The sequence below is a fragment of the Stigmatopora nigra genome, chromosome 10, assembly GCF_051989575.1.
Source record: "Stigmatopora nigra isolate UIUO_SnigA chromosome 10, RoL_Snig_1.1, whole genome shotgun sequence".
In the NCBI taxonomy this organism is placed as follows: Eukaryota; Metazoa; Chordata; class Actinopteri; order Syngnathiformes; family Syngnathidae; genus Stigmatopora; species Stigmatopora nigra.
In genome coordinates this window covers 14660001-14673703 of record NC_135517.1, presented here as the reverse complement: position 1 = coordinate 14673703, position 13703 = coordinate 14660001, and the positions used below count along the sequence as shown (strand labels likewise).

The 13703-nt window shown below is 40.9% G+C and overlaps 1 protein-coding gene across 2 annotated transcripts in view; it reads left to right on the top strand.

Annotated features, from left to right (window-relative positions):
- The window catches only part of kcnab2a (potassium voltage-gated channel subfamily A regulatory beta subunit 2a), a 93143-nt gene that overhangs the window by 15500 nt on the left and 63940 nt on the right, over positions 1-13703 (top strand). Inside the window, exon 2 of one of the 2 annotated variants that reach the window (XM_077727198.1) lies at positions 13184-13352. In XM_077727198.1, coding sequence (XP_077583324.1) covers positions 13276-13352 — 77 coding nt within the window. In that variant the 5' untranslated portion in view covers positions 13184-13275. Of the gene's footprint in view, positions 1-13183; positions 13353-13703 lie in introns of those variants that run through there. The other variant, XM_077727197.1, reaches the window with a different exon arrangement.

Below are 13703 nucleotides of genomic sequence, written 5' to 3'. Positions count from 1 at the left end.
ATGTTTTCCAGAATCCTGTCGTGGAGCGCTTGACCTCTTCGTGCGCTTGGAGCACTTGCGTTCAATGGCCTCATACATTTCCTCATATTGGCTCCTCCCACCCTCAACTGTCACAAAACTCCTTTACTCTTGCAAGACAAATCTGTACATCCAGTTTGTTGTTCTGTAGTATTGGAAAAAAAGCACATCTGAATCCTCAAAAATGCCATTAAATGTGTGAAGCAGAAAACAAAATTCAAAATCATCCAGATATGCTTTAAATCCATCAGCACCCCGCACAGACTCATTCACCATTACAGAGACAAACAATACATTTATTTCCATTCTCATATCTTCCTCCATCACTTCAGCAATAGCAGTGATCAGGTTGTTATGTATTTTTTCTGACGTGCCACTAAACACTTAGTGGACAGGTGGTATTGTGAATCTTTGTTTCCCTCTGCAATGAGAGAAAGAAGTTTCACATAATTTCCTTTGCTTGGGGATGCAGTGCTTTCATCATGTACCCGAAATGAAAGCTTACACAGTCTATCAAACTTTTTAAGATTTCCTTATTTTTCTTTACCTTTTCGTTGTGGCGCTCTGTTTACCTGCGCATTCGCTCGCTGAACTGTAACAACACTCGGGTTTCCCCAAAAGTTTTGGAGATCACCATTGCTTGTAAGTGTCCGGCAGTGGGTTGGTGTCTCGTTGCTGCTTTGGTTAAACAAGTCAAGTTTGCAAATCCAGTGTTGCTCCAAACACCGTCGATCGGTGGCAAATAACAAGCACTCCCAGCAATACAATTTGCAGGGTTCCTTGGAGCCCGTAAGCCAGGGATAGTGCTCGTGGTTAGCGAACTGAAAGTGGCGAACAAACCATTTTCTCGGTTGTAACAGGCTTGCTAACTTTGGAGTTGACCACCCTTTCTTAATGATGTCCATTTTTTTCTGGAAAATGGCTTAGTCAGAAAATCTGCAACCAAATCCATCTGTTTCCTCCGTCGGCCATTGTGGGTGGAGTTTGCGAGCTCTGGCTGGTTCACTCTGGCTTTGGCCCGCCTACTCTATCACTAGCCAATCATAGTTGGTGAAAGCAATGACAAATCCCTACGCCTGCTAGAAGGCCTTGGTGTCATCAAATCAAATTCTGATTGGTTAAAGCAACAGTCTTATCGACGCTTGTTTAATGCAGCAGAGCCTGCAGAACTGATTGTGAAGGCCTTAAGGCAGATTTCTGACCCTGGCAACAAATAAATGCTGAAATGTGATTGGTTAAATGCTTCAATATGAAAACACATCTGGAAGCAGTGCAACCAAGGGGAAAGCAATGAAAGGAAGCTGACGGACAATTTGGAATTATTTAATAAGTAGTCATGGGAAAAATATAATTAACATCAGTTTGTGATTCAGATATTTCTTAGGCCTGCAGGGAAGGCCTTGAAGGCCCTGACAGCACTCCACTGGCATATTGAAAGTCCATGCCCCATCATAAACTTTTGTGCCCATCCATTAAAGGGATTGAAGGTGGAATTTTTGCACAACTTTCCAGCTTGAAGTCTAATGTGAGGTGATGTGATAATGTACTCACTAGATCTTCTAGATCACTAGATTCACAGAGCTGCCAAACTCCGTCAACCCACATTCAGAAGTACCATTATCCCGTTTCTGGAGTTTTCCAGGGTGAATGCGATTCACGCAAAATCGATATAAATTGTATTTAAAAAAAATAACATGAGAATTCAAATCAAACTGTTATCATGTTTTCACAATAATTGAAAGTGTTTCTGCCACCTTGAAAAAATACAGCATAATGAAAACTGGTTTATCTTCGTACTTGGGTCTTTCTACGTGCGTTTTACTGTCAGTAATTCCATGTGTCACGCCGAAGTCGCACATGCATGTTGTGCGTGGAGACGGTGTCAACATGGGATATTTCGTCCAAGAAGATGCAATAAAACTCTGCCTGTCTGGATTTTTAAAAAGATTCATCCGAATTGGGATCCATTTTGCGCTTATGTCGAGGAGGCAGATTGATAAGGGGTCGGTCTCAGTGGTTGATGGAGCCTCTGCTGCGGAGGTCAAGACATCATCGACTCATCTTGTCTATTCACGATAACATGCCTCATTTGACTAGTACTGGTTGCAGATGATCATGTGATATTGCTTGGCCAATCAGTGCTGCAGGGAATTATATCTTGAAATAAAAAATATATTTTACACTAAAGTTGGGTTTGGTGAAATGCGCATATGAAATTGGTGTGGTTCGGTGAATGGGCATGTGAAACTGGTGGGGTTGGGCAGCTCCAACAGGGTTAACCACTGCTTTAAAACAAGCCCTGAAATGATAGGAATTGTTTCAAAACAATAGACTAGTGGTTTAGTCAGTCTTAATGATACTTTCCTTATGGGGAAAAAAAGAATGAAAGGGTTAAAGCAATAGATGCAACCTATGCAATCGATTACGAATTGATTGCCACTAAGTTTCACAAGACAAATCATTTGTCAGAACTTGTAACTCCGATGATTCACGAGGCACTCATGTTACCAAATTTTTCCGGTTTACTGTGCTGTTGAATCAAGATGGGGGAATCCGTAGCGATAGTGTGACTTTCGAGGTACAATTTTCGGGGATTTACGGGGTTTGGGGAGGTTGTCCAGGGTCCCAGAGTTTGGGTTCTTATTCCGAGGTAGTTGGCAGCTCTGCATTCATAAAGTTACTTCTCCATATCAGGGTACAGCACTTTTTTCCCTCGCCATGCTTTCTTGGGTTTATTCATTTCTTTCAGGATCACTTTTTGCTTTCTCCATTGTCTAAAATTTGTCTCTGATACAGTAAAGTCTCTGGAAGCTGCTCTATTGCCGTTAAGGTCAGCATAATCAAAAACATTTAGATTGAATGAGCATCATATACAGATTGTTTTTTTTTTGGTTTCTCTGACGTGCCATATTTGGGATATCCAAATAAAAATTTGAAAATTCATTGACTGATGCGTTGTAGATGCTATGTGAATGAACACTAATGACCTAACGTCCCGAACACCGCCAATTTAACTTAGACCACACTATGAACACTAATTGATGATTGGTACATCAAATACTCCCCAAATTGTATTAAATCTTGTCAAAATATATTTGATTCACCCTATTTTTGAAGAAAGCTGCAGTTTTAATACTTTTTGGAACACTTTGACCGAACAGTGCTAGTGTGGGTGTGTAGTCTGCCATCTAGCCTTCTCTTGAAACAGGCCGAGAAAGAAATTAAAATTGACAGACATCGAAACCTCCGAAAACCTTGCAATTTGGTCATAACAGCAAAGACCTCATGTATAACGCACACCCAAATTTTGCTTCAGTACAACATATTGCATGTTATACTAAATAATAAATACAGTAGATATTTCTTTTGAATAATCTGTTGTGTGGTCAAACCCCATGTTATCAACCCCTAGTTATGCTAGTCATGGCAGATACACCATAAATCCTTATTCCGCTTTGGTCAACTAACATTTATATCTCTTCATGAAATATTTTTCATTCATCTTCCATACTGCACATCCTCGCAAGGCTTGTGTAGGTTGCTGGCGCCTATTCCGGACGAAAGGCACATTACACCATACACTGGTCACCAGTCGGCCGTAGGGTGCACAGAGGGACAGACAACCATTCACACACCCAATCATACCACTGAGCGGGAATCGATCCCATGCTTGCCCACACGGAAGTCAGCTGAGTGAACCCCTTCACCATGAGGTGGCTCATCAAAGATTTTGTGGTGTTATTTTAAATAGACAGCAGTGGACTGTTTTGGACAAAATGGCTGCCCCTTGAGCTATGTAAGAAAAAAAAGATTAATTTGAACTCCGCTTTACTACAATTGTGGTTAGTCACAGTTATTTTGTGATTTAACAAATGGGGGCAATTACTTTTTCTCAGAGGGCCAGACAAGTTTGTAATTATTTCTGCCTTGGTAAATAAAATCATAATTTAAAAGCTGCATTTACTCTTTTCTTTGGTTGAATCCATGTCATACAAAAATTGCTTTGATGGTCTGAAACTTGGGTTTTGATGAATATGCAAAAAACACAGAAATCAGGAAGGGGGCATATACTTTTTCACAGCACTGTATTTCTGACTGAATGTTTGACTTTGATCCTAAAATGAATATCCTAGTTTCTGATGATGCAACAAGCCTGCTGCATTTGCCCGACTGAACTCCCTTGTAGGTTACCCCTGGCTAATTTTTGTCTTTTTGCCCGTCACCCTTGTTCTTCAGCCATCTGGTTGGAGCTCTGTGTGTTTACCACTGCTGCCAACTTACAACACAAACAGCGTATGGTCCTTTCCAGGCCAGCAATGCCTGCCTGCCTGAATTCTTGCCTCACTTTCCTAAGAACCGTCTCAAGAGGGATTCCATTCAGGCTTGGTGTGGGAGTATATAGGGATAGGAAACAGTGAAAATCAACCTTTTCTGACTCAGTTTTGCTTTTTGTTTTGTGATGAGGTATGAGAAGAGCTCTGTGCTAGCGCTGTTTTTCTTTGAGTCAAATTATTTTAAGCCCTTTAACCAGGCTTTGTTGTATTCACTGACCCATTAATCTTTACTGTGGTTGTCATTTGATGACACTCTCTACTCTTTAGTCATGCAGAGCAATGTTACCAATATTCAGCTGCGAAATCTATAATCAGTGTGTTACCTTTACTGGCTCTTTCTCTCTTATGTACTACTAATCTTTTTCAGAAAATCCCGCAACAATTGTTTGAGAATGGCTTTCTTGGTGTGTTAGGCCAATTTGAGATGAAAACATGCATTAACAGGTGCTTTGCTATAGTAGTAGGGTCGTGTTACTACTTTATCCTGATAGTATCTAAGAAGGAGATAGTGATTTAGGTAAATATTCCAAATAAGTCGTGCAAGCAAGGGTTTAGCTTTAAAATCTATGTGGGGTTTCAAAATCTTAGTTTTATATCTGGGTTTCCATTGAGAAGTACTTTGTTTTATTTTGACTAGGACATGAAGTAAGCATCATGGGTTTAAATCTGGATTATGATTTGAAGGTCAAATTGCAAACGGGGAAAGGAAAATGATTAAAAACAGGTTCAAAACAGGTGTTTGATTTTGTTACATGCAAATACAAATTATTCCAAATATGAATGTGTATATGTATACATATGTATAGATATGTATACATATGTATAGATATGTATATGTATGTTTATATACACATACACGCACATGCACGTACACATACACACATACACACATACACACACATACACAAAGACATACATACACAGACATACATACACATACACATATACATATAGTTACGTTCCGAGCACTTGTTCATAAGTTGAATTTGTTCGTAAGTTGCTTCAGTGCTATATTATGCATTATGATTTATGTTTAAGGCCTATATAAGTATGTTGAAGGTTTATATAAGTGTTTTAGTATGTTTAAGGCTTGTATATGTAACCAGCATTGGTTTGTACTGAAAAAAACATCTAATAGAGTGGAGAGAACACATACAGTACTGTATACATTAGAGAGATGGAGAGAGATTTACGAGAAACTGGCCGAAAGAAGCTATCTAATGACGGTTGCAGTTTTCTTCTTTTTTTCATCATAAATGATGCGATAGCACTGTATGGCATCATTCAATTGATTTGCAACCTTTGTGCAACGTTCATTATTTGTGTCCTGCTGCTCGATCTCTGTTTATAAATGGTACTGATGGTCGAACGATCCAAGTTGTATTCGCTCACCACTTTCTCACACGCATCAATCTTCTTTATTATTGCCTCTTCCTTGCACCTCCCTCACTAGAAGCCTTTCACTTTTCACCAACCATTTTGAATAGTGGATGCACGATATATTTAATGATAAAAATGAAAAAGGTTCGTAGTGCACTGGAGATACGTCACTCACTTGCGCAACTTCCGCACTGCAACGAACTGGGCAGAAGGAGGTGGATGCTGGGTGAGCTGAGCTCTCACAGCGCCAAGCATCTGTGTTAGCGGCGGAACGAAGAACTACTCGGAAAAAGGCGCGCAATATAAAATCAAATTTACGAACATTTTTCGACATAAACGCAATTTGCAGACATGTTCATATGTACCGTTGTTCGTAACTTGAATGTTCGTAAGTAGGGGAGCGTCTGTACATGTATGTTTAGAGAGAGGAAGAGAGATAGATATATTGATAGATATGTGTTTTTGTGTGTGTAGAAATGTATATGTTGTTGCATTTTCGCGCCGCTTTAAGCATAGATCCTAATAGTTGGATACATCAATACAATCCTGCAATTGCCCTCCATTGTCATCTCCTGTCTTCGCATTTCATTTTGTACCAAGTGTCATCAGTTTGCAGCTTTCAATCTAAGAAAGTGCAGCCTGGCCCATTAGTGCGGCAAATCTGAGCCCTCAAACTTGTGCCAGGTTGTGTGTGTCGCGTACCGCAGTGCTGCAGTCCCAGCAGATGCAGCAGAAGTAGCAGCTGCTCTCCAGCTTATTTCAGGCAGGTGTGCTGCATAACTAATAGACAACACAGGATTGTCACCAACTTTAGCCTCCATCTAAATCAATGAACGTGTTTAATAAAATTCTAAAGTGACCCTTGGGGCTGATAGTGCCAACCATGATGTATGGACAACAAGGCAATACAAAGCCAAATAAAACAAAACAAATTCCTGGCCCTCTTTGACATTAAAATTAGAACAATGAATGTTGTAAACAATTCTCCTGACGACTCATGGCTTACTTCTACTGGAAACAAGTTGTTAGGACAAAATCAAAACAGCTGGGAAAATCAGAAATAACAAGAATAAAGATTTAAATAAAGTCAGTTGGTCTTTGGTTCATCTCAGCTAAATACTCTTATCAAGACAAAGGCAGCATCGTTGTGTTTCTGTTATTCTTAAAAAAATATTATACAACTTGGGAAGTGCAATTTTCAAAAATGTCATGTCATCATCACTGCAGCCTAACTACTGCAAAATTTCCAGACCACCATAAATGTACTTGTAAAATCAGCAATAGTATTTTATGGCACAGCCTTACTGTAAATGCCCTTTTACAGAAAAGTGGTGCACTGACATACAGGGAATATGATTATTTTCTTAATGCTGAAGATGTTCAGTTTATATAGAATTTTATTTATTTTTATTTACTTTTTATATTTATTGTTGGGGCCCAGCGGCTGATTGGTTAGTGCGTGGGCCTCACAGCTTTGGCGTCCTGGGTTTAAATCCTGGTCAGCTTTTGCATGGTTGGAGTTTGCATGTTCTCCCTCGGCCTGTGTGGGTTACTGGTTTCCTCCCACATTCCAAAAACATGCATGCTAGGCTGATTGGACACTCTACTTTGCTAATTTTCCCCTAGGTATGAGTGCGGGTGTGAATGGTTGTCTGTCTCCTCAAGCCCGGCGATCGACTGGCCACCGATTCAGGTTTTTCCCCTGCCTCTGGCTCCAGCACCACCCGCGTCCCTAGTGAGGATGAAGCGGTTCAGAAAATGAATGAATGAATATTTATTGTTTTTATAGTCTAAGATGTGTTTATTTCCTGATGTACTTTATATACTTTCAAATAAAGCCTATTTACGTGTTTGATTATAACTTGGAAAATACAGTTAATGCTGCTTTCCGTAAAAATACCCAATACCGAACGTGCTAACACATAGCTTTGGTGACCCACTTGTGTGGCTAACCATATTTCTTATTTTTTAAGGTCATTTTGAGAAAACATACTTGGATCAGCAAGCCTTCACCAACTATATGTCATTTGACTTTTTTTCGTCTGATTTTCATCTGACGGAAGAAAACCGGCACCATTTGACAAATATATTTATTCAATCAATAAATATGAAAGAAAATCTGAAAATTATATCGCTATGAATTGACAAATTCAGATACATTACAAATAAGTTTTATAAGGTATTTTATTTTTAAGTGGCAATGGCCTTGACCTATCTTATTTGTAGAATTTGTTATTTCAGCCTTCATGGATCCTGAGGTCCTATGCAATTGGCTTGGTTGAAATATTGGATTGGATTGGATTGGATAACTTTATTCGTCCCGTATTCGGGAAATTACATTGTGGCAGTAGCAAGAGGGTGATTAGACAGAACTGCAAAGCAAAAGCACAAAGTACAAAGCAAATCAAAGTAAATGGAATCATCTAATCATTAAAACATAAAAGCAGCAAAAACACAAAACGAACAAGAGTGGACAGAGCTACCGTGGCCGCCGGCTGCCGCTTAAACAGCGCCATTTTGGTTGCAGTAACTGAATCGGACTCAAAAAGACCTTGTAAAGACAAAAACTGGAACCCCACAGAACAGCAAAGCAAAAAACACAAAGTACAAAGCAAATCAAAGTAAATGGAATCATCAAATCATTAAAACATAAAAGCAGCAAAAACACAAGATGAACAAGAGTGGACAGAGCTACCGTGGCCGCCGGCTGCCGCTTAAACAGCGCCATTTTGGTTGCGGTAACTGAATCGGACTCAAAAAGACCCTGTAAAGACAAAAACTGGAACCACACACAGGAAGTCTTCCACGAGATGGGGAACTTCAGCAGACTGTGACCGAGGTGGAGAATGTGCAGAGTCGCTCTTGAAAGCTTATCCGCACAGTTACTCAGTAGTCTGAAGCTGAAAAAAAACGCAGTAGGGCAGAACACCTCAACTCCATTGCTGGTAGGGGCTGACAGCTCTTCCATCCCATCCCACGATGGAATGGTTGGTCAGAAGCGTTGCCTCTTCTCCCGGCACTTTTGTCCAGCTCCAGACCTCCGGTGGTACCGAGGTGTTGCTCCTTCTGCTGCGTATTGTAACAGATAGTTCCATGTGTGTGACAGCGTAGGCATGGCTGGCTGGTTCCACCCCCCCCCCCCCCCTACAACAAAAAAGAAGTGGCCGAAAAAATGCCAGGCTAACAGAACAAGGAAAGTTGTAAAAACATTAAAGTAAAAAGTATAAAGTACAAAGTAAAGTAAAAAGGAATGTATTTGGAAATATTAAAATGTCATTTAAAAAAAGAAAGAAGGGCTGTAAAACATGAAAAACATAAGAGTCTGACACCCTTGGTGCAGAGCTACTGCCACAGGCTCCCGCTTGAACGGCGCCATCATATAATTCGCTATTAAATATTTCTGTTACAAACAAACAAATGTTGCCTGGTTTAGATCTATCAGGAGTAATGTCTGCCAACAGTGTTGGTGAAAAGAATCCTTAAACAGTGTTAGGCCCCTTCTGCCAGAGAGGCTGCTTTGATTTCTGGCCACACAACCCCCTGGAAACTCCAAATGACTTGACACTAACTGATGCCTTTGTAGTATATCTGCATTTAGGTCTGTTATTTAACAGGGTCATGCCAACATAATCGCCACTGTCATCACCTGTTTTGTGGCGTGATTAAAATAAATTGGAAGGGAACTCGGGATTATATATTCACGTCTCAAGGCAGAATTTGATAAGATTGCAGAGTCACCTTTTGTTTTGTGGTGCGGGTTGTGACCCCAGACCTGGTTGAGCTCGGTAACTGTTGAAATTGGGTAGTCTGGAATGCTCGTCCCAGATGTCACTCTTCTTTGTCATATTCTGTGAACATAAAACAAGGAAAAATGTGTGTTGGTGGGGGGTGGGGGAGGGCTATCTTCCATACTGATCCATGGGTGTATGTGGATGAGGTACCACTGTGGGCCACACAGGGATTTCCCAAATACATTAAACAAAACAAATAACTTTGTTTTTTGTTCTATTTGTAAGGAGCTGGACTGAACAATCTGAAACTTTGACTCTTCATACATGACAGTCCAATTCCATCTTGTTCACAAACCTCACTAAATCTGTATTAATGACCATTTCTGCTTTTTCAAGATAATCCATCCTACTTCATAGGTGTGAGGTAAAAAGATGCTGTTGGACGACATGATTTTTTTTCACTGGTATGCCTTGGGCTGGCCCCAATAAAAGGCCATTCTGAAAGGACAGAAAGAAGACTGGCAAAATGACAGGAGTTACTGGTAGTTTTCTTGCAGTTTTAATAAGCTGTTGACTTGCAATTTGGATATCAAATGCATCTCAGTGGACGTTATTAGTGTCTTCCTACTTATGTGGTGACAATGGAAAATAAAGGTAGCAACTGGAAGGAATTAGAGAATGATGGTAGTTCTGGTGGAGGTCTTGAAAATGACAGTGATGGCAATGGTATGTGGTTATTTTCAATTCAGTACTGCTTTCGCTATGTTTTATGAATTTTATTATCCTAAAATGTATTTATAACATGATCTAAATGTGCCATAAAGAACCAAAGTCATAGGGGATTTCTCCCTCAGACGCTAAGTGTCGAACCCTACGGACCAAGTAGTTTGCAGGCGTGACAAATGGCATTGTGGCAAATGCAAGCCTGAGCTCGAAAACCCTCCCACCACATTATGGTCTTCTTTCTAGGTCACCTACCTGACAAAACAATACAAATCTTGGGAATAAAATATGCATGCTTAAAATCTGTTTGAAAGCATGCTTCGGGTGATACCCTGGTAATTATGCAATGACAAGTAATTAAACATTGTTGTTTCAAAGTTGAGAAAGTTAGACAATAATTGGTCAGTGATTGTAATACAAATCTAGATCTGAACTAATTTTTGCCATTATATTAATTACCTTACCAAATGGGTTGCTTTCATTTAATACATAAGTATTTTTTAAAAATCTTCCAAAAATTAAAGCATTTTTTGTAATTATTTTTATGCCTCCTTTTGAACTGAATTTAAACCGGACTGAGTACAACAAAAAACTCATTCTGAACACAGCATATCGTTACACCGCTAATGTCGATCCATCCATTTTCCTCACTGCCTAACCTCACAAGGGTTGCAGGGGTTGCTGGAGTCTATCACAGGCACCAGGCTGGGTACACGGAGACGGACAATAATTTATGGTTACACTCAGAACAAGGGGCAATTTACAGTGTTCAATGAGCCTGGGTTCAAATCCAGGGCCGGCCCACCTGTGTGGAGTTTGCATGCTCTCCCCCAGACCTGTGTCGGTTTCCTCCACATTCCAAAGACATGTGTGGTAGGTTGATTGGACACTCTTAATTCCCCCTAGGTATGGGTGTGAGTGCATGGTTGTCCCATCTCCTTGTGCCCTGCGATTGGCTGGCGACCAATTTGGAGTATCCCCCCGCCTCTGGCCGGGAGTCAGCTGGGATAGGCTCCAGCACACACCTGCGACCCTAATGAGGATATAGAGGTTCAGAATGAATGAACAGATTGATATATGATTTGATTCACATCGAACAGCCCTAGTTTGTAACTGCAGTGAGTTACTATAATTTGTTCCAGAGATGCCCTCATAAAATGCTCTTTCTCATGGTTGGGTCTCACGTGGACTGCTGTTTGTTCCAGCTGACAGGTTATCGTTAAGGCGGGGTACACACTGGTCAACCAACTGCATAGCAAGGAGAAAAATAAACATTGTTTTTACCTTTAATAATTCAGAATCAACGTCGCTCGGTGCACGAGTGGTCATCACTTTGACCTCATCGTTCTGGGGTCGTGGGGTTTACGTATACCAGATGGGTCTTCACTGTGGGGAGTTCTCCCCGGGTTTGTGTGGGTTTTATCAGCGTACTCCGGTTTTCTCCCACATTCCAAAAAACATGCATGGTGGCTTGTTGAACATTCTAAATTGCCCCTAGGTATGAGTGTGAGCGTGAATGTCTTTCTCTGTTATGTCTCGGGTGCCATGTTGGGCGTGGAACGTAGTGGAGGACTCAAATGCAGGGAAGCTTTTGAGGATGTGAAATGGGGTGTTCTGACTAAACTTTAATAAAACGTGGCAAGGGTCTCAAGAAAACAAGAAAATAACAAGGACTTAGGATCAAATGACAAAACCAAACCTGACGGGAAGACATGGAGAAACGAAGAACATGGCAACTTGGCATGATTATAAACAAAGCAGAATCCCCAACTAAACCTAAATGTACCCCCATTCCCCATCCTTAAGGGACGATTCCCAGACGTACCAAAACCCAGACTGTCATAATCAAAACATTTCTGGGTCGGATAATTGATGTTCCATTATGTTATTGTCACAAGACCTCACCTAAACCATGAGACGCTTCACCCTCAGTAAACTGCCCTCTTAGGAGCACTGACCTGGTTCTTGGGCTGAGGCTTTGAATGATGTATAGAATTGTGTCACTCGAAAGCAGTAGATTAATGTGGTTCTCGCTTTTGTCCTCTCACATTTATACACTAGACCTAGGAGAAACTGACCATTTTGACAAACTTAGGCGGTTATTTGTTGTTACTTCCTGCACTAAAAAATGAATTTCATTGAGCTTAGTAGTTAACTAGATTTTTCTTTTGGCCTCATACTGTAGATATTCGCTTTATGTGAGCGTTTCGTTTACAAGATGCTTAGTAATTTTTCAGTTGAATCAGTCAAAAGATAAACAAGTTTCACCCAGAGCGCCATTGTGAGGGGAGAGCTCCATCTAGCGGTAAAGAAAAAATGTACATAGCTTACCATTATATTCTCCAAGAAAGGAATGCTTGGTCATAGTTGCTAGTCATGTATTTATTTTCTCATCACGTTTCAAAGCAATTAGACATAACAGTTTTTATATTGTGAGGTGGTGTTAGTTACTGTCACTAGATGTGTCCCATTCATCTAACAGAATAATAACTGCAGTTCGTAAGTGTACAATAAACAGACTGATGCATCAACCATGCATTTCCGCATCCATAGAACAACTAGAAAAAAAAATATGCCTGCTCTACTTAATTGGACGGCAGTCTGGCAGCTGAGTGGTTAGTGTGTCGGCCTCACAGCTTTGAGGTTCGAATGCAGGTCAGTCCACCTTTGTGGTGTTTCATGTTCTCCACTGGCCTGCGTGGTTTTTTTCTGGGTACTCTGGTTTCCGCTCACGTACCAAAAACATGCATGGTAGGCTGATTGGACACTCCAAATTGCCCGTAGGTATGAGCGTGAATGGTTGTCTGTCTCCTTGTGTCCAGCGATCGGCTGGCCACCGATTCAGGGTGTCCCCCACCTCTGGCCCGAAGTCAGCTGGGATGGGATCCAGCATGCCCTGTGTGTGACCCTTGTGAGAATAAAGCAGTTCAGAAAATTAATGGAAAAAAACGTAATTGGAAATTGAAGACCTTACATTCATTTCCTTTTCCCTGGCAGAGATCTACAACTGTGGCTGATACTTCTCACGTGATTGTGGCAAAATAGTACCACCCCTGGTAGGCTGGTTGTGATCACTTCCTCCTGCCTCCATGTATCCTGAATCAACCACAGATTCCCCTGCTCGCCTATCCCTTCGACAGACGGGTTCGCCCGGAATGATCTACAGGTGAGTTCAGTCCACACCAAAATTAAACCTATTTCGCATATTTCTCCACTCTTTTTGGCATCTAGTCTTTGATTTATGGTCAACCCTGGACAATCGTGGGGGTTGATGACCAAGAATTGTTGAGAATATGCTGAAAACGTATACCAAAACCTCCTTAGAACTGCTCAAAAGGCCTTATTTTGATGTTTGTGCCGACATTGCCAATATGTTCCACCTTCTCCTATCTTATTAATTCCCTACACATTAGGCTGGGGGTCAGCAGCCATAGATTCTGGAGCCGCATGCGGCTCTTTTGCGCTGCCCTTGTGGCTTTATGGAGCTTTTTCAAAAATATTTGAAAACCACGGAGAG